This window comes from Exophiala spinifera, assembly GCF_000836115.1.
Source record: "Exophiala spinifera strain CBS 89968 unplaced genomic scaffold supercont1.3, whole genome shotgun sequence".
In the NCBI taxonomy this organism is placed as follows: Eukaryota; Fungi; Ascomycota; class Eurotiomycetes; order Chaetothyriales; family Herpotrichiellaceae; genus Exophiala; species Exophiala spinifera.
The window spans coordinates 273889-291210 of record NW_015622515.1 but is presented as its reverse complement, the minus strand read 5'-3'; the positions used below and the strand labels follow the sequence as shown (position 1 = coordinate 291210).

The 17322-nt window shown below is 53.0% G+C and overlaps 7 protein-coding genes across 7 annotated transcripts; 6 read left to right on the top strand and 1 right to left on the bottom strand.

Moving 5' to 3' along the window:
• Positions 1 to 2996: 2996 nt before the first annotated feature.
• PV08_03833 (uncharacterized protein) lies at positions 2997 to 3617 on the top strand (the record flags this gene model as incomplete). Its single annotated transcript, XM_016378184.1, has 2 exons — positions 2997 to 3232; positions 3293 to 3617. The coding sequence occupies 2 exons, from the start codon at positions 2997 to 2999 to the stop codon at positions 3615 to 3617; spliced, it is 561 nt and encodes a 186-aa protein (XP_016236861.1).
• Positions 3618 to 4885: 1268 nt separating this feature from the next.
• Positions 4886 to 5555, top strand: PV08_03832 (uncharacterized protein; the record flags this gene model as incomplete). The annotated part of the gene is made up of 2 exons (XM_016378183.1): positions 4886 to 5034; positions 5180 to 5555. 2 exons carry the CDS (start codon positions 4886 to 4888, stop codon positions 5553 to 5555), a joined length of 525 nt encoding a protein of 174 aa, XP_016236860.1.
• A 602-nt stretch (positions 5556 to 6157) lies between these two features.
• Positions 6158 to 6726, top strand: PV08_03831 (uncharacterized protein; the record flags this gene model as incomplete). Its single annotated transcript, XM_016378182.1, has 2 exons — positions 6158 to 6288; positions 6384 to 6726. 2 exons carry the CDS (start codon positions 6158 to 6160, stop codon positions 6724 to 6726), a joined length of 474 nt encoding a protein of 157 aa, XP_016236859.1.
• Positions 6727 to 7527: 801 nt separating this feature from the next.
• PV08_03830 (uncharacterized protein) lies at positions 7528 to 8195 on the top strand (the record flags this gene model as incomplete). The annotated part of the gene is made up of 2 exons (XM_016378181.1): positions 7528 to 7658; positions 7751 to 8195. The coding sequence occupies 2 exons, from the start codon at positions 7528 to 7530 to the stop codon at positions 8193 to 8195; spliced, it is 576 nt and encodes a 191-aa protein (XP_016236858.1).
• A 402-nt stretch (positions 8196 to 8597) lies between these two features.
• On the top strand, positions 8598 to 9118 carry PV08_03829 (uncharacterized protein; the record flags this gene model as incomplete). Its single annotated transcript, XM_016378180.1, has 2 exons — positions 8598 to 8743; positions 8809 to 9118. 2 exons carry the CDS (start codon positions 8598 to 8600, stop codon positions 9116 to 9118), a joined length of 456 nt encoding a protein of 151 aa, XP_016236857.1.
• A 441-nt stretch (positions 9119 to 9559) lies between these two features.
• On the top strand, positions 9560 to 11857 carry PV08_03828 (uncharacterized protein; the record flags this gene model as incomplete). The annotated part of the gene is made up of 1 exon (XM_016378179.1): positions 9560 to 11857. The coding sequence occupies one exon, from the start codon at positions 9560 to 9562 to the stop codon at positions 11855 to 11857; it is 2298 nt and encodes a 765-aa protein (XP_016236856.1).
• A 213-nt stretch (positions 11858 to 12070) lies between these two features.
• On the bottom strand, positions 12071 to 13246 carry PV08_03827 (uncharacterized protein; the record flags this gene model as incomplete). The annotated part of the gene is made up of 2 exons (XM_016378178.1): positions 12071 to 13071; positions 13129 to 13246. 2 exons carry the CDS (start codon positions 13244 to 13246, stop codon positions 12071 to 12073), a joined length of 1119 nt encoding a protein of 372 aa, XP_016236855.1.
• Positions 13247 to 17322: the final 4076 nt, after the last annotated feature.

Genomic DNA, 17322 nt, shown 5'->3' with positions numbered 1-17322 from the left:
ATGATCGGCGAGCCCGAAACAGTGTCATTGGCACGAGAACCACATTGAATGTTGTTAGGTGGGACAATACGGATAGGTGCTAATGCCACGTGGAAAATTTTCAACCCCATCAAGACCTGCATGGGATAGACGGAAGCGTAGGGGGGTGTCCAGGGGGTTCCAGGGGTTCCACGGGGGCCAGGGCGCCAGGGGACCTACCGTACAATACCCAGCTATGCAGGTGTTTATGGCGCCCAGAGAGCGACGGTGGCGGGCTCCCAGGGGTCCCTGGACCGTTGTACGAGCTTCCCGCGTCCCCTGGTGAGGCTATTGCATGCCGCCGCCAACGCCATTCGAAGATCTAGAAAATCGCGGGATCGAAATCGACAACAGCAATCTGACAATAATAATACTGCAATAATAATGCAGCCATCGAGAAACGGCCGAGCGATCTGGCCCCGATCACGTACCACCACGTTTCCCCATGCCTTTTTCCACGTGTGTTTGTGCCACAGTCTACATTCTGTGTTTGTTTCGTCAGGAAGAAGTCGGGTCGACCCAGCACCACCCACACCTGCAGCCTGTCAGGGTTTTGTCTCAAAAGGCTCGCTTAGGCTCGCATTAGCTGTGCTTTGCACACGCAGCATACATACCCTTTGTTCGATCGCTGGGGGTGCTCGACTCGAGGAGCTGTGCAAGCGATGGGGCCAGCCGAGGCCCTTTTTTCCCGTGCCCTCAAACTTCGGTGGCTGCAGGATTTTGACGTCTGTCAAACTCGACACGCGTAGGATGATTAAGCGAAAATTGGGTGTTTTGGGAATCTCACAGCCTCGCCAGAACTTAGCAGCCCACCAAAGCGGCTTTGTCTGGCCGCTGGTGCTCCTAATACATGAACCTCCGGGACAGGGGTCTGCATCCCCGATTTCTGCACGCCATCATGTCCGCGCACACTCTCTTTCTCCTCTCCCACCGTTTTGGGACCAAGGGGCGAAAGGGATGAGCGAGAGGGCTCGTCCCCCTTCTTCGCGACCTGTGCAGTCAAGTCAAATCTCCTGCCAAAACGACCGGGGTGCCACGCTCCCTGTGGATAATGGGAAATTCACGATGGCGTGGCTACCCCGTATCGACCCGGAGATCCGTATCGGACGCTCACCATCTCCTGGAATGGGAACGTATATAAGTATGAGCAGATTGGGACAGCTTCTTGGGCCTGGGGGGGAAGGGCAGGCGTCCCGGAGCTCTGGAACTATAATTCCTCAAGAGACGAAAAGAGACAACGCGGCGCAGGGTCGCGCGGACACTTTAGTTAGGACCGGTTAACCCGATGAGCAGAGAAGCAACAAAAACAACTAATGTTTGCTGACAGCGCGTCCAACAACGCCGTTAAGGTTTGTACCTACAGGAACTCTCCCAAAACCTTGATGATTCGTGGTGCTTTTTTAGCTGGTTTGGGAACCAACGGCGAGCAACTCGTAACGAGACCGGACGCAACGGGTTCGGCCTTTGACCTTCTTGACTTTCGAAGTTGCTTTTACAGGTAGTTTTGTCTTTTCCTGAGAATCGGCCGCCCCAAGCAATTATCCCCCTCTGTCATCTCTTCTCTCAACAACCCCAAGCGAGGACGACTAAAAGTAGTCTGACTCACAACCGTGGCATAGACACACGCGTCGGATCCGACAGAAACCTCCTGAGGCCACCCACCATGGTCGTGTCCTCTCAGCTTCTGGCACAGAGAGTGCTCTGCACCGCGCGTTTCGGCGCTGCATCAACGGTGGGACGACGCCTTTTAGCCTTTTATCCTGTACCGCATCGCACATCCCTTGGCAAAGCCTCAGCCGCAAACGCACAGGCTGTAGATTGCTCGGTGTCAGTTTCACCTCCCCAGCCCTTGATAGCAGAGACAGTGTGTGACGACGACCTCATCTTCTGCAAGAAAAAGGGTTCGACTTTGGCGAGTTATAGCCGAGCAACTCCGCACTTGACAGTAGGACCCTTTTTCTCGTCGGAGCGGGATTGAGGCCCGACTAAACTCACAGAGGGAGCCACTTTGTCTTCCCGAGTGGACGCAGTAGCAACTCCATCCCGGCTTCGACGAGAACCATTCCTGTGGTTCTCATTTTTTTTTTTTTCAGAGGGACGAAGGGAAGACGCACGAGGCCGACATTTTGCATTTTGCAACGCCGGACCGGAAAATCCGTCACCACGTCATTCCCAGGTCGATCTGCTTTCAGGCAGGGGGACATTCTACCTACCGACCACGCCGAGGGGCCTCGAATGACGCTCCCATCATATTCTGGGCAAAGGTCGAATGGGAGAGTCCAGAACAGAAGGTTGGTTCGCTCCTCCTCTCCAGTCTCCAGCACCGTGATCGTCTGGGACTGCATCAGGATCTTGTTTGTCCATCAAAAACAGCCATGTGCTCCACCTGAATGAGGCGTTCATTGGATCGAATGAGCTTTTCCTGGCCAGTCAGTCAGTCAGTCAGTCAGTCAGCCAGCCACCTCTGATCATCGGTTGTCAACATAAGGGCAAACCTTTTCGACCGCTGGGATTGATCCTATATAGATGAGTGTGCTGTCCACGGTGGTGGGTCTCCTTTGGCATTGTTGATGCTCTTTTCAACCCCCTTGTCTCTCTTTAATGATGTCCCTGAATGCTTTCACGAATCTGAATTTCAATTTGAATCCGCGTGTGTCACCATGAATAGCTATACCCCTCGTTCTCGTTCTCTCGGCATTCGCAAATGTATTCAATATGCCCGCCGAACGAGGTTAGCACCGCTGCAGGCAGCGGTGTGCCCTCAATGTCTTCAGTCTCACATTTCGAAATCACCTTGAGATCTTCACGACACAACCACAATCCAAAAGACGTGTTTTCCGGTTTTCCAGCTCAAAAGCCAGCTTGAACCTCTCAGAAAACTCCGTGTTGTGTCCTGATCGAACTATTTCACCAAAAAGCTCCTTGTTGTCGTCCTATCCAACACTTTCACCAAAAAGCTCTTTGTCGTCTTGTTCACGATGGGTGCCGAAAAGAAGAAGAACTCCAATGACAACGAGAAGAAGAAGGGTGGTAGTGGCAAGGGCAAGGGCAAAGGCAAGGGCACCAAGGCCCCCCCTGGACCCCTCAACGCCGCTGATTTGGACCTGTTGAGGCGGGTGATCGCCTCAACCGCGAATGATCCTGCGGCATCGACCATTTCGGTCGACTATCTGGAGCTCCAGAAGTCGTACCCAAAGCACAATGTGCGGGCGTTGTGAGTGAATTCCTTTGTTACAAGCGGCTTATGAGATGTTCTAACTGAGTGTGTTCCTAGGCAGCAAAAGGTCTGCCGCCTGGGTGAAAAGACAAAGGCCATGGGCACCAAGATTCGGGGTGTTGGCCGCGGCAAGGCCAAGGCCCAGGGCAAGGCCAAGGGCAAGGCCGCCCAGAAAGAGGTGGAGGAAGAGGAGGAGGACGACGACGACGACAACAACGATGAAGAGGAAGAGGAAGAGGACGAGGATGATGGAGCGGGTTGCCCCAAGCAGCCCAAGGACGATGACGACGATGGAGGCCCAATGGGCAAGAAGGGTGGTGGTGGTGGTGGCGGCCGTGGCCCTGGTGCCGTTGGCATGCCTGTGGTGGTGGCCACAGCATGAGCAAAGAAGTGGCCAGGATGGCGACGATGACCTCTTTGTGTGCTTTTTGTGTGTGTAGGAGAATGATATCTGCATGGTCATCTTCATTTACAACGTCTCTACCTATTCCTGCGTAGAGAAGTCGCATTTGCCTTTTCGTGACGACGCTCACCGCATACACAAAGGGGGAGACGGAGGGGTATGGGCGGGAATCGTGGCCATCACGGAGAGGCTGAAAACGCGTCATACTGACAAGGACGTCGACGACGGGTTCCGACGTGAGGCTTTGCAATTCCAGGATATGTACAGGTCGGCGACCGTCATAACGAAGTCAACAACGACGATGGTCTTCATTCAGTCCATGGGGGTCGACGCCAGCTTCAACGAGCTGCCATGCCTTGTGATGTCACGGATGCTATATACGGGTATCGTGCAGATTCACAGTGGTTCAAACGAGCTAGGTGATCTCGATGAGTTTACAGGGCCACAGCAGGGGAAACAGGGTTAGACTATGACGATGTTCCACAGGCCGACGTTTCTGGCAATGAGGGTCACAATCTCGACACCTCACAGGACGAAAGCACTGACATCGACACAGGCGACCTCACCACTTCTCAAGCCAACATCGCTGATGACCAAGGTTACACTCTCAATTCTCACAATGTCTGTGACAGCTCTACTGAGGCTGATGATTGTCGATATCTGACAGGTCCCCAGCACTTCCCTCGGACATGGCACTATCGATATCGCATTGGTCGACGACAGCAACACCACAGATTGTACAGTGGTATACAGAGGGTGCTCACCCCCAAGGCTCCAAAATATGTAGCAGAAAGTCTCGAGTACACGCCCTCCATCTCGGGATTGTCTGTAGAAAAACGTATACCCGCCCATCACGGCGAATACTACCCGTTCAGCTTCGTCCTGCGTCGTTCCCGGGTCGAGGCCACAGAGCCCTCACCGCGCCCTTATCCATACTTGTGATGTTTCTGGACACCCTGCTCACTTGCAACTTTGAATGGGACCAAGTACCTCGTGTATTGTGAGTGAATAAATCTCTGCTACAAGCTCACACATCCTTCCGCCTACTCACTTTCTCTGTCTCTTTGGTCTCCCGCTCATCCACCACACCGCCACTCTTCTACTTGGCTCTCTCACGTCAACATCCTCATCGTTTGCCAAACAACACCAGTAAGTCTGTTTATCTCTTACGGAGTGCCGATGTTCGTGGAAGTCTAAATTAACTCTGCGCAATTCCACCAGAAACAACAAACACAGCCGTCTCAGCAATGGCCCCTCAAGAGTCCAAGGCGGCTCCAAAGCCACCAATGACCAATGAAGCTTTTCTTGTAAAGTGCATCAAACACAGCAAGGACAAGCTCAATGTCGACTGGGACGAATTCGCAAAGGACACTGGTATGAGCGTTGGAGGTGCTCGGTACGTTTCAGAAATCCTGGGTCACCAAAAACAGCAGCATTTCCTCTCCTCCAACCCTGTTTTTACCCCCTCCTGACCCGCTGTACGACTAGACGCATGCTTCAAGGCCATATGAGAAGCCAACTAACCCAATCTTTCTTGACAGCAACAAGTTCCGCCTTGTCATGAGAAGCCTCGAGGAAGCTGGTGCCGCTTGGTCTGTGAAAGACAGCCAGGGTAATCCTATCACCACCACCAGAAAGACTGCAGCTGCTGGAACCAAGCGCAAGGCGAACACCGAGGCGAAGACAAAGAAGACCAAGGACGAGAAAGCGGCGGGAGGAAATGGCACTGATTCTGGAAAGACTGTCACCGCTACTGCTACTGCTGATGCACGAGCTGATGCTGAGGCTGAAGAAGAACAAGAACCACCAAGCAAGAAGGTTGCTCGTCCTCGTCCTCGTGCTCCTCGCAAGCCAAAAGCTGCTAAGGAGGACGAACAGAGCACTGAGGAAGTTCAAGTTGTTGTTTCTATTGAGTGAATCAGGCGAATCTGCATCTATCTGCCTTGCCTTACACTGCTTCTACGCTTTCGTATACGAAAGATGGGGGCCTGCAGGGTGTTTCGAGGTGTTTAAGATGCAGTGAGCCAGTTGGACGGGAACGAGGAATGAAACAGGGCCATGAGAGGGCAGCAGTTGGTTCGGCTTAGCCATCAATAAATGTCAATGCATGACTCCTGAGATCGTAGCAAGTTGAGTTTTTCGTCCCGTCAAGTCGGGATTTCCCTTCGCGTAGTTCGGAAATTGATGAGTATAGAGTTGTGGCTATAGCTGCTTGCTACAAGGGCTTCCTCGGGCACTGCTGTAGTTCGAGTGATCAATTCCACCGTAAGATCCAGAATCAGTCCACACGCTCCCTCACTCTGACTGGTTATTCCCACTTCACAGCTTCGAACAGACAGAATTCAATTCAACCCCGCGACTTTTTCATCGCTCTTCTTTTTTCGAACTTGATTTGATCTCACTCCCAGACACACTTGCATTCATCAGCCACCATTCTTCTCCACTCACGATACCCACAAGTCATCAGAATCATCAACATACATCCTACCCATCAGTCCACACAAGACGACACCAGCGTCATGGCACCGCCCAAAGAGCCCAACGAGGAACTCAAGTTCGTCATGATGTGCATCAAGTACTCCGAGACCGAGTTGAAGCCGAACTTTGACGAGGTTGCACGGGAGGTGGGAGCAAAGAGCGCGAATGCATGGTAAGTGGCCACCGGATTTCGAATTCGATCTTCTTCCTGGGCTCATCATCATCTGCCGTCTACTTGATCCTTACTGACCCGGTTTTACTTTCCAGTTACCAGCGTTTGTGGGCGATCAAGAGAAAGCTCGGAATGACGGGTACTGGACACAAGAGAGGCACTGCTGGCGACGGAGTGGTTGGAACCGACACTACTACTGCTGCTGCTGCTGCCGTTGCTGCCGCCACCGGAGCTCGCAAGCGCAAAACTACTGCTGCAAAGGTCAAGGACGAGGACGGTAGTGGAGACGAGTCTACATCAGTCAAGGACAACACCAACAAGAAGAAGCGTGTCACGAAGAAGGCACCTACTACTGTCAAGGAAGAAGCCGATGACGACGTTGACATTGGAACTGAGTCTGCCCCTGGCGAAGAGGTCAAGGTCGAAGTCGAAGCCTGAGCCGATAGGGAACAAAGAATGGGGTCCGCGATTTGTCTCTCGTGATATCCTATGGCACGGCAAGAAACATGCGGCTTGCAGACACAAGGTAGTCTGTAGCAATCAATGCATATCAAACTCGATCAAACGAACAACAAGGGGGCGTTGTGTAAGAGCTCAACCTAGGTGGCCGGTGTCCCAGTCAGTCCTGGCAAATGCCGCGCCCTGTCGTGGAGGCTCTGTGTAGATGCTCCACCTTCCTGGATCTTGCCCCTTGTGAACTTTGGACGGTGTCATGGTGTCAGGACCTCCATTGAGAATAGCCCTGCAATTATACAGTTGGTCCAACGTAGTCTACTGAACAGTTCGTCCGTAACAACAACGACTCATCACTTGAAGGGCGTCTCTGCGTGAACTGGGAGGGACGGGCTCCGTGTGCCTAAGGCTTCCTATCTACTCAGAAGTGCACTTCCTGCTATGCCAGGTGGTGGTACACTGGCTTGGGTCGCCACTCCACAAGTATAGGGGGGTTTAATGCTGTACCTTGTATTGCACTCCTGTTGAGTGCGGGCGCGACCGCGGCGACAATGACAGTCAACCTATTCGCCTCCATCGCTGTCTGTCGCACGCCGTGATCAAAGTAACGTCGATTAGTCGTCGATGAGTGCCAAGCCAACACGGTTCTCTCACCGCCTCACAGACCTATATCTTTTTGTCCGAACCGTCCGCCCATCTCAACCTCAACAACCTCATCACGTGCCACAACAGCCTCGCCCAGCCCCTAACTCAACAAAGCCTCGCCGACCAATCAACCAACTGACCATGCCTGGAAGACGATTGAACGAAGAGGGCGTGATCAAAGCGCTCTGCGAAATGGTGGCCACAGCCACCGAGTTCAAGGTCGACGCGGGGGCAATGCAGGCCCATTTCGGCGTCCAGGTGGAGCGAACAATGTGAGTACCAAAAAGCGTTCCTCTATATTCAATGCCTCTATGCCAGCATCGACGTCTTCTACGACCTTCACGCTGACCTTTGACGCTTCTAGCCACCGAAAAATTGACAACATGATCGAGCCATATGGCTATCGATTCCGGGGGGGCAAGGTCGAGAAGCGGCCTCCGCCCACCGCCGCCACCGTTCCTGCTGCTGCTGGCCCTGCTCCTGCCACCGGCGTCGCCCCGGCCGTCGTTGCGCCTGTCGTTGCCGCTGCTGCCCCCGCCCCCGCCCCCGCCCCCGCCAACGACAATGATGGTGATGGTGATGATGATGACGAGGACGTCGACGTCGACGACAACGACAACAACAACGACGACGACGACGATGATGACGAGGGCCAAGATGACATGGCCAATGAAGAGATCATCAAGAAGGAGGACGATGACGACATTGAGATGGCTGATGTCAAAGATGAAGCCGACGACGATGTTTCTGCCGGGCCCTCCAATGTCAAAGAGGAGACTGATGTTGTGATCAAGACTGAGGAGGAGTAGAACGCTGGTTTGGCTATTTCCAACAGCATATCACGGAGTAGGACGCTGGTTTGGCTTTTTCCAACAGCATATCACAGGGTAGAAGGGCGTTAGGTCAGAGAGGCTTCGGGCCTCAGAGAAATGATACTTGTTGAGATTCTGAATGTGGTGCTCTAAATCATAGACAGTAAGGACCGGATCATTCCCAGATTTACGTGCCACTTCTCGTCCAGAGTAGCACGATTTAGCTGCCTGACCAGGACATGAGAGACTGTGAATTTGTGCGCTGCGTCCCTTCAAGTTTCTCACCTCTGACTTATCCGTCCACTGTCCTTTTCTTTCTTGGTATTGACAAATCGATCTTCTTTCAACCATCTGTTTCTCCACCACACAAACAACCTCACCATCTCAACTCAATCAAAAATGGCCCCAAAACCAGCACCAGCAGATCCCGCGGCGCCTGATCCTCAGCTGCAGTTCATCTTCAGTGCCCTCAAGCATTCGGAGAGCCTCAAGATCAACTGGGAGGAGGTGGCTAAAGAAAATGGCATCGGATACGCTCGCAATGCGTGAGTCTTTGAGAGGCTGTTCTTACTTTTGATCACCGCTCACTAATGGTATGACCATGATATAGAGCCTCAAAGTTCAAGAATTTCGTCGAAAAGCAGGGCCTCAAGTATGAGAACAACGCGATTCGCTCGGCTGGAGATGTGACTACGTCCACAACCCCCAAAAACACCCCATCCCGCAAACGCAAGGTCAAGGGAGAAGACGACAGCGAAGACCAGACTCCTACGAAGCGCAAGGGAAAGGCTACGGCAGCTCTCAAGAATGAGAAAGGCGAGGATGATGAGGTCAAGGACGAAGACACCACCGAGCAGCCTGTCAAGGCAGAAGAAGCCAAGGCAGAAGAAGCCAAGGCAGAAGTCAAGGACGAGAACTAAGGTTCATAGCTATTGAATTCCGCCACGGATCGTTCTGAATGGCCACAAAATACGGGACATGCAGACGTGGAAATTGAATCAACGCCTCTGAATCCGCGGGTCAGGGCTTCTTTGGGAGATTGGACAGAATTATGCAAAGGTAGCACAGCGAGATGATAAGACTGGTACACAGTCAACAGAGTCTATTTCTTTTGAGTTGCTTCGATCTTTCGTACCTCGAACGTCAAAACCACAGACTTACATCCATCCATCTATACGTCTCACGGGGGTCGGAAGGCTCCGACTTGGCAGGGAGGCGAGCAGAGCCGAAATTGGTAACATCTGCATTGGCCCCGATCGCCCGCTAATCATCTTAAGCTTAATCTTTTGGGGACAGGCAGATTTTCTCCGCATGCGAAAACAAAATTTCTGGCCGCGTCTGTCTCTTCGACTCTGATAGACATGCCTGGTTTCAGAGGCGGCAGAGGTCGCCAATCCGGCGGAAGAGGTCGCGGAGGTGCAAGAAGACCCGCTACTCAAGCACGAGATACTTTTCAAACCTCAAGACTAGGGCAGACAGAGTATGCTCGTCAACCTTTTGATTCAGATTCCGTGATCGCCGCCACTGACGCGAGCAGGGACGATGCCTCTCAGGAGCAAACCTCCCCCGAATCTTTAAACGGCGAGCTCAACGAACAGGGACCCCTATCGGATCAAGATGAAACAAGCCAGTCTGAAAGCGAAGACGACGGCCCTTCTGCGAAATCCTATGCTACACTTCTCCAATTATTGAGTGCAGGAAGACAGACCAGCGGGCCTGCCAGAAAGAAGAGAAAGATTGGAGATGCAGCAAAAGGAGAGCTTTCTATAAGCAATGGCCACGAGGGTAATGCTTCCTCAATCCCGGCGGCAGAGGAGGTTCCTACTACGGAGGCGCTGGATGAGGAGGTTGAGGCAGATGAAGAGGCCGAGGACGGAATCGCCCATGCTGAATCCGATGACGAAGACAGCCTATTAAAGGATCCGTTCGAGAATCACTACAGTGCAGTAGTCGAGCAGGACCTCAAAGATGCAGCGGAGCAGGTTGAAAGGAGAGATTGGCAGACACAGACTGTGGTAATAGACGACGACATTCGAAAAACCATCACTGTGCTCAAGGGCAGACCGACACCAGCCAATAAGTTCAGAAGTGTCAAAGACCTCTGTCTGAAGCGACGACTTCTCGAGACTGGGACTGCGCTTGCTTCTTCGTTGTCGTCGGATGAGAAAGACCTAGCCAGCGCCATGTTCAACTATACTGACGTTATCGACGGCAACCGCACACTCAGGAACTCGTCTCAGCTTCGCGACCTATCCGCTCTGCATGCTCTCAACCATGTGTTCAAGACCCGCGATCGGATTCTCAAGAACAATGCCAAACTCAGCTCCAGCAGTGAAACTCTGGACCTGCGCGACCAAGGCTTCACCCGCCCGAAAGTCCTGATCATCGTCCCTACCAAACAAGCCTGTGTGCGCTTCGTCGACAGCATCGTCAAGCTCTGCGAGCCGGATCAACAGGAAAACAAATCCCGCTTCCTCGAGACCTTCTCCCACGAGGACATTGAGGAATGGCCCGACAAGCCCGAGGACTTCCGCGCTCTGTTCGGCGGGAACCACGAAGAAGATTTCCGCATTGGGCTCAAATTCACTCGCAAGACGATCAAATACTTTTCCGGCTTCTACAACTCGGACGTGATCATCGGTTCACCCCTGGGGCTCATGCGCACCATCACCACAGGCGGCGGCGGCGGAAGGACCAAGGACGGTGTCAAGAACAAGAAGACGGCTCACGACGCAGACTTCCTATCCTCCATCGAGGTGGTGGTCATGGACCACGCCAACGCACTGCAGATGCAGAACTGGCAGCACGTCGAATACGTCTTCTCGCAACTCAACCTACTCCCCAAGGATTCGCACGGCTGCGACTTTTCGCGCGTGCGCCACTGGTACCTGGACGGCCGGGCCAGGTACCTGCGGCAGACGATCATCCTGTCGGACTTTCTCACGCCCGAGATCAACTCGCTCGCGTCGTCCCGGCTGTCCAACGTGGCCGGCCGGGTCAAGTATCTCCCCACGTACCCGGGGGCGATGCTGGGCGTCAACTCGATCCTGCCGGTGAGCGTGCCGCAGACGTTCCTGCGTGTCGACTCGCCCAGCCCGCTCGCCGACGCAGACAGCCGGTTCAAGTTCTTCACGACGACCGTCCTGCCGCCGCTGGTGCGCCACGCAAAGACCCACAAGGGCACGCTGCTGTACGCCACGAGCTACGCCGACTTTGTCCGCCTGCGGAACCACCTCTCCACCGCCCCGGACGCGACGAATCTCTCGTTCGGGACCGTGAGCGAGTACACCCCGGTCAAGGACGTGCTGCGCGCCCGCTCGCATTTCCTGTCCGGCCGCCACGCCCTGCTCCTGTACTCGGAGCGCGCCCACCATCACTTCCGCTACAGGTTGAAAGGCGTGCGCAGGGTCATCTTCTACAACGTCCCCGAGAACCCCCTCTTCTGGACCGAGGTCGTCGGCCTGCTGGGCCTCGCCATGGACGCCGACTTTGAGTCCGGCAGAGGGAAGACGTCCACCACCACCACCACCACCACCAAGGGTGCCGTTCGCGCCCTGTTCTCGAAATGGGACGCCATGAAGCTCGAGAGGATAGTCGGCACCGAGAGGGTCGGGAGACTGATTCATGACCGTGGGGGGGATACGTTCGACTTTGTCTGAGACCTGACACCTGGTTGGACTGCTTGGAGAACTCGTGTGCCCACATCTGTCTATTGGCCAACTTTATCGCTATGTTGGGCCATGTGAATTTCAAGCGCCTTGGTAGCGAATTCATAAAAGTGAAAGCGAAGCTAGTCGTACAAATCATTATCATTACACTGACTATATATCCTCAGCCAAGACGTATCGTAGGGGCCATCAGCATGACCGGCATCACGAGACACGTTGTTTCTTGAATGCGTTTGCGCCGGCTTTAAATCCACCAGCCTCGCGATGGCGTTTTCGCTCCATTTCTTCCTTCATTATCCTTTCTGCTTCACTCATGGGCCTTGAGGGTGCCAGCATCGTAGGTTTCTTCGGACCGGCCAAAGCATTCTTTTTAGACGCGGTTGCAAAAACATTCTTCGGGCGAGCAGTTGAAGACCCAAACGACAGCGAGACAGGTTGTTTTGCGGGTGCTGCCGTCTTCCCACTCGTGTTGTCGACGTGTGTAGGCTCTTCTGAAGCAGGAGCTTGTCGATTGGCAGGAGCTGAATCTGAGGCAGACTGTGTCGCCGTTGCCTTTTCTTGGTCGGAGCTGGCCTCGTCCTTGTCCGATAGTGGAGGAGTGGGAGGTTGCTGGCCTTCCACTGGAGACTTCCTCGAACCAAAATTCAGTACAATCTTCTCGCCATCCTTGCGCTTGATGCCTTCCCCTTCGACTTGTTCTGCTTCCTCGATCTCTTCCTCGTCCTCTTCTTCGCTGCTGTGTTGCCTCCCTTCACGCTTCGCTTTCCGAATTTGCTCCTGTATCATCCTCTGTTCTCGCTCCTCGTCGCCGCGATCTTGACGTTCTTTCTTCTTCAACGCCTCTTGCCGCCGAAGTGCTTCTGGACTATTATCGATCCAGCTGATAGTCAGCGCACTGGCGCCCGTTTTGTTCTCATTCTGCTCATCTTCGTCCACTCTGCAGATGCCTTCCCGACCAAGATATTTCGCAAATTCTGTCAGACTGGGCCATTTTGTGGCATTCATATGTACATGGCTTTTGTTGGAGATGTATTCTTGGTAGAAGTGATTGACGTTGACCTTCTTCTCTCCGTGGCCGGTTCGTAGTAGCTGTATGAAATCTCGAAGAAACTGCCGGGAGTAATCATTGATTGCTTTTTTAGGATCTTCGCCAATTATTTGCATTTGCCGAATGTGTGATTCCGAAGCGACATGGCATTTGAAGCCTATACGAGACCAGTCAGTTACGTGGAACAAGCACAGAGCGTGGGATATACACTGACCGTTCTCGTCGCGCATCTGTCTCTGACACGCTTGGCAGTACCATCGCAACCGCTGAAGTCCTTTCGACTTCATCTGGTTGGCGATGTACTTTGTCGATCCAACTTCGGCTCGAGGCATGTTTGCGGTTGTCTGGAAAGAACAGCGGTCCAGGAGGCCAGGAAAGAGGCGGTAAGGCGGTAGCAAAATCCGCAGCCGATTTTGTATCGATGGATGCTTCGATTCTCCAGGCACACAGTATAGATGGTTGGGTTGTAGTTGAGTCGAGATACCCGATACTGTGATCATCGCAGGAAAGTGAAGGAAGCCGAAGCGGGTGGCAAACAAGCCGCCAAGTCCTGCAAGGCTACGTCACGTGAAGCGCAGCCTCGCTGATTATCAGGGAACATCCGCGCTTCATTACAGCTTTCCTGAGAATTTATGCTCGTCGTCGCTCGTCTTCCAGAATGGTGTCTAATGCTAACAGCGAACATTAGTATTCTGTGGAATTCCTACAGGATGGAATATTCCAAACATCCGGTTTATGTCCGTCATACGATTGAACACAAGCAAACAAAGCTATCTTCGTTCGTTCGTCATTTACAGACATTGGAGTCCTCGGTTCCCCGACACCACGAGTTCCAGATCTGGTTGAGAAATAAATAGGTAAGCTCTGAACTACACCGGTAGTGGTGTTCGCCATTATCCGGCGTTGAAAATCAGGACTCTCCTATCGGTTTTGAGCTAGATATCATCTCGAAAAAGCGCCTAGTGGACACTCACACTTTTCATCAGGATCGAACGGGAAGCTGTGATCGTAACACCAATTGCGTGGATACTGTTTGCTCTGGAAGTTCCAACATTGGAGTTTAATCTGTGCAGCCTCTCAAGTAGGGCGCTGCTGATGACGACGTCAAGGAGCGAGCCCCTGACTGCCACTTTTCTCCCTCAGAAGCCTTGCAGGCAAGTTGGCAACCTTTTTGGTTCCTGCATTCTAGCTTGATTATCCATGCAAAGGGCTCCTCTGGCTAATGAACGGCGGACCAAGCCTTCTGAGATTTCACCGACTTTAGCAAAAGAAAGGCTGACGGATATCGCAGTGACCAGCCGTGCAGACTCCAACCCTTTCATTTATCCTTGCCGACCGCAGTCACGCTATTTCCACTGAATTGAAGAGCTCCCTCCTATCCGATTCGCCCCTGCAGTTTCAACAGGGACCCGAGAGACATCAGCCGCCTGTCACCTCATGTGTGTGGGTAGAAGCATGTCACAAAGTCGATCTCCCGTTTCCCTGGAGAAGTCTAAAATGAAACCTGAACAACAATACTTGTCTCGCTTGAGATTCGCCGTTCTAAATTTGAACGCCCGCTTGTGATGCGAGTGATGGGCACTCAGTGTACGACAGTGATCGGACGCAGCGTAGTAAAAGGCTTCCTGGAAGACATCTGCGGATCCTATGACCTAGCCAGTGCTACTTCTACCGAAAAACAAATTAATCAACAAAGCAGGCTGAACTGATTTAGGGGTTCTACGGGTCACCGGTTAGCATCGATGGACCGTCGAAGGACTACGCTGTGGCTCAGGGAGTGAAGGGGACTGAGTAAGTCGTACGTAGGCCCATTGACATAATAATCTGGATCACATGTCAAACATCATTCTACCAGGTCCCCATAGATTGTAGCCCTGGTACGGAATAATGCTATATTTAGTTTTTGTGCTCATGTCTCAGAAAATTGCGCTCCCAAGGGCTGAGCCTTATCTATGGCGTTGCAGCTTCACCCCTGCTGTCCTCTCAGTGGAGGACAAAAATCCCCTGTTCGTTAGCCGCGTCATTGCTCTATAGATTCGTGGGTGCAATGGGCCATGCACTGGCGAGGGGCGCCTTCGAAGTTGTAATGTCGGTGGCACCAGCAGAAGTGCAGACTTGCTCTACCAAATGTCGCGGCAAGGCTCGTCCATTTTTATCGGATGTATATTACTCACACTGGTTCTTCACTACATGTCCCTTCCTTCGGCTTGCGTGAATCATGGTCCACGTGAAATGTCAAACAAAGACAGTGTTAAAAGTCAGACATACACCCACTGCGGAAGGGAGCGGGTGTCACATCCAGAGTGTTGGATAGCAAAGTGGATCGACAGGCGGCGATCACAGCCGTCGATGGCTTTGGTTTCACAGCACTACTGCTAGTCGTATCCAACGAAACGCGATAAGCAAGGGGGTTGAGCCGCCTTCCGTTGGGTTAGTGGGTATTTTGCCGAGGGGTGGCTGTTGGAGGCGTCGAAGCGTGATGGGATCTTCTCTGGTCCGTATTCTAATCCTGTGGTTCCCGATCTGGAAGTCGTTCTCCTCGTATAGAGACTGGGTGTGCCGGAGTACTCAGGACCGGGGTGCGAGTCGTTGGGGGCCAGGGCATGGCACAGGGGGATGGTGTTGGGCTTTCCGATATACGAACTTCAGCCGGGTTAAGGAGCCGAAGTCTTGCCTGGAAGTGGAATGATAGTTGTCCGCTTACTGTTCTATTCTATTGTTCTCTCGACCCGTATCTCGCTACCTCTGTACTGTTGTGCGAGGTGCCTAAGATACCTAGTACCTAGCAATTTTATCCACGCGGTTAGGGCTTGTTGAACCCGCCTGCCTAAGTACTTGAAGCATACTAGCACCGCGAAGTACGGATACTTGAACAGTAATTCTCCGGACCTTGTTTTTTCCAGCCCGGGCGGGGCTTGGCGTCCAGGATGTTTGTTCCAACGTCCCACCCCGTTTCCTCCCTCACACCAGCAGAATCCCTGCACCTTTGACCGTCTGCATGCATGCCCGAGGGACTTCGGTCCAGTAGAAAACAAATCCAACGCATCGCCATACGAGTACTCTGTATGTTATCCAGTCTCTGGCAGTCTCCTCCCCCAAGGGGTTCGCTACTACAGGCTACGGCAGCAGCTGAATCCCTGGACGAAATTTTTCTCTCGCCTCGTTGCACATCCACTCGCTTGCCACCATTACAAATGCCGTCGATGCTCTGTTGAGCCCAACTACTAATCAGTACAGACTAGCGAACGATCAAATCGTATTCGCTAATCGAAGTTCCAGGATGATACAACATGTGCCTGTGGTCCCGGCAACCAGCCCTTGGTCAGCAGGTTTAGCAAGGCACCTCTGCCCTCTGCTTGATATGCGCGGTCTGGTCGGGTAATCATAATCACCAGAGAACTTCGATTGACACGGAATTGGGCAGCGGTCTCGTTGTGTCTATCCCGTTGTGCACGATGACGACTACGTGCTAGGGGGTTCCATGGCCACGTTCAGCAATCCCGGGAGGTCCAGTTTTCCATGCAAGCTTTAGCTTTTTCTCATGACCCAGTCCTCCATCACCATTGGGACATTCGATACATCCCATGCTTCTGATGTGTCCGTGGATCACCCTCGTCACACTCATCCGCAGCAAGCGCCGAGATAACATCTCGCCGAAGGAGCCCGGTGTGTCAAGACTCATTTCTGGATCTGCTCAGCCTTGTGGTACAGTTTATCGGCTCCGGTGCAGTGTTCCTACTCAATCAGTGACTCGCCGCTGGGCTGCTACGCGGGCTGCTACGCCATTGCATCAGGATGGTGTCCTTCACTGGGTACGTCTCCGCTCCCAACACAGGGCCTCTATTTCTCCTTTTACGGGAGAATGCTTGTTGCATCCGTCTCGAAGATTTGATAGGCCATGCCCGCTGCAAAAGACGGTGATACCTTGACGCTTCTACAAGGGGCGCCTTCCACATCAGGAGTATCTAGCTCTTGTAGCGTCTGTATACGAGTTGTCCCCAGCAAAATTCGCCTCCATGCATAAGCCTCGCAGTCCTTGCAAGCGATGTGCAGTCCACGGCTTATCATGTCTCATCCGCCACTCCACCTTCGAGGAATAGTGTGATGAGTGTTGCGCCTCTGAGAATTTCGAGGCCATGCTATCCACGGGATGGAGTCACGGTGCTCATCGCACCCAACCGAACTTTTCGCAGGCGGCCTTGAAGTATGGCAGACGAGGAGGTAGGTCATCCCCGATACCACGCAGGCCGCCGTATCATCCTGGTTCTCTTTGAATTCTTGATGCTCTTCTCTTTATCTGAATCTCCTGCCTTCTAACCTATGACCTGAATTCTCACTACCTGCATTGCCCTTGGGGGTGTCCACGTTCGTTCCACTACCTCGCTCGCTTTTACTAAGTCTTTCGTTG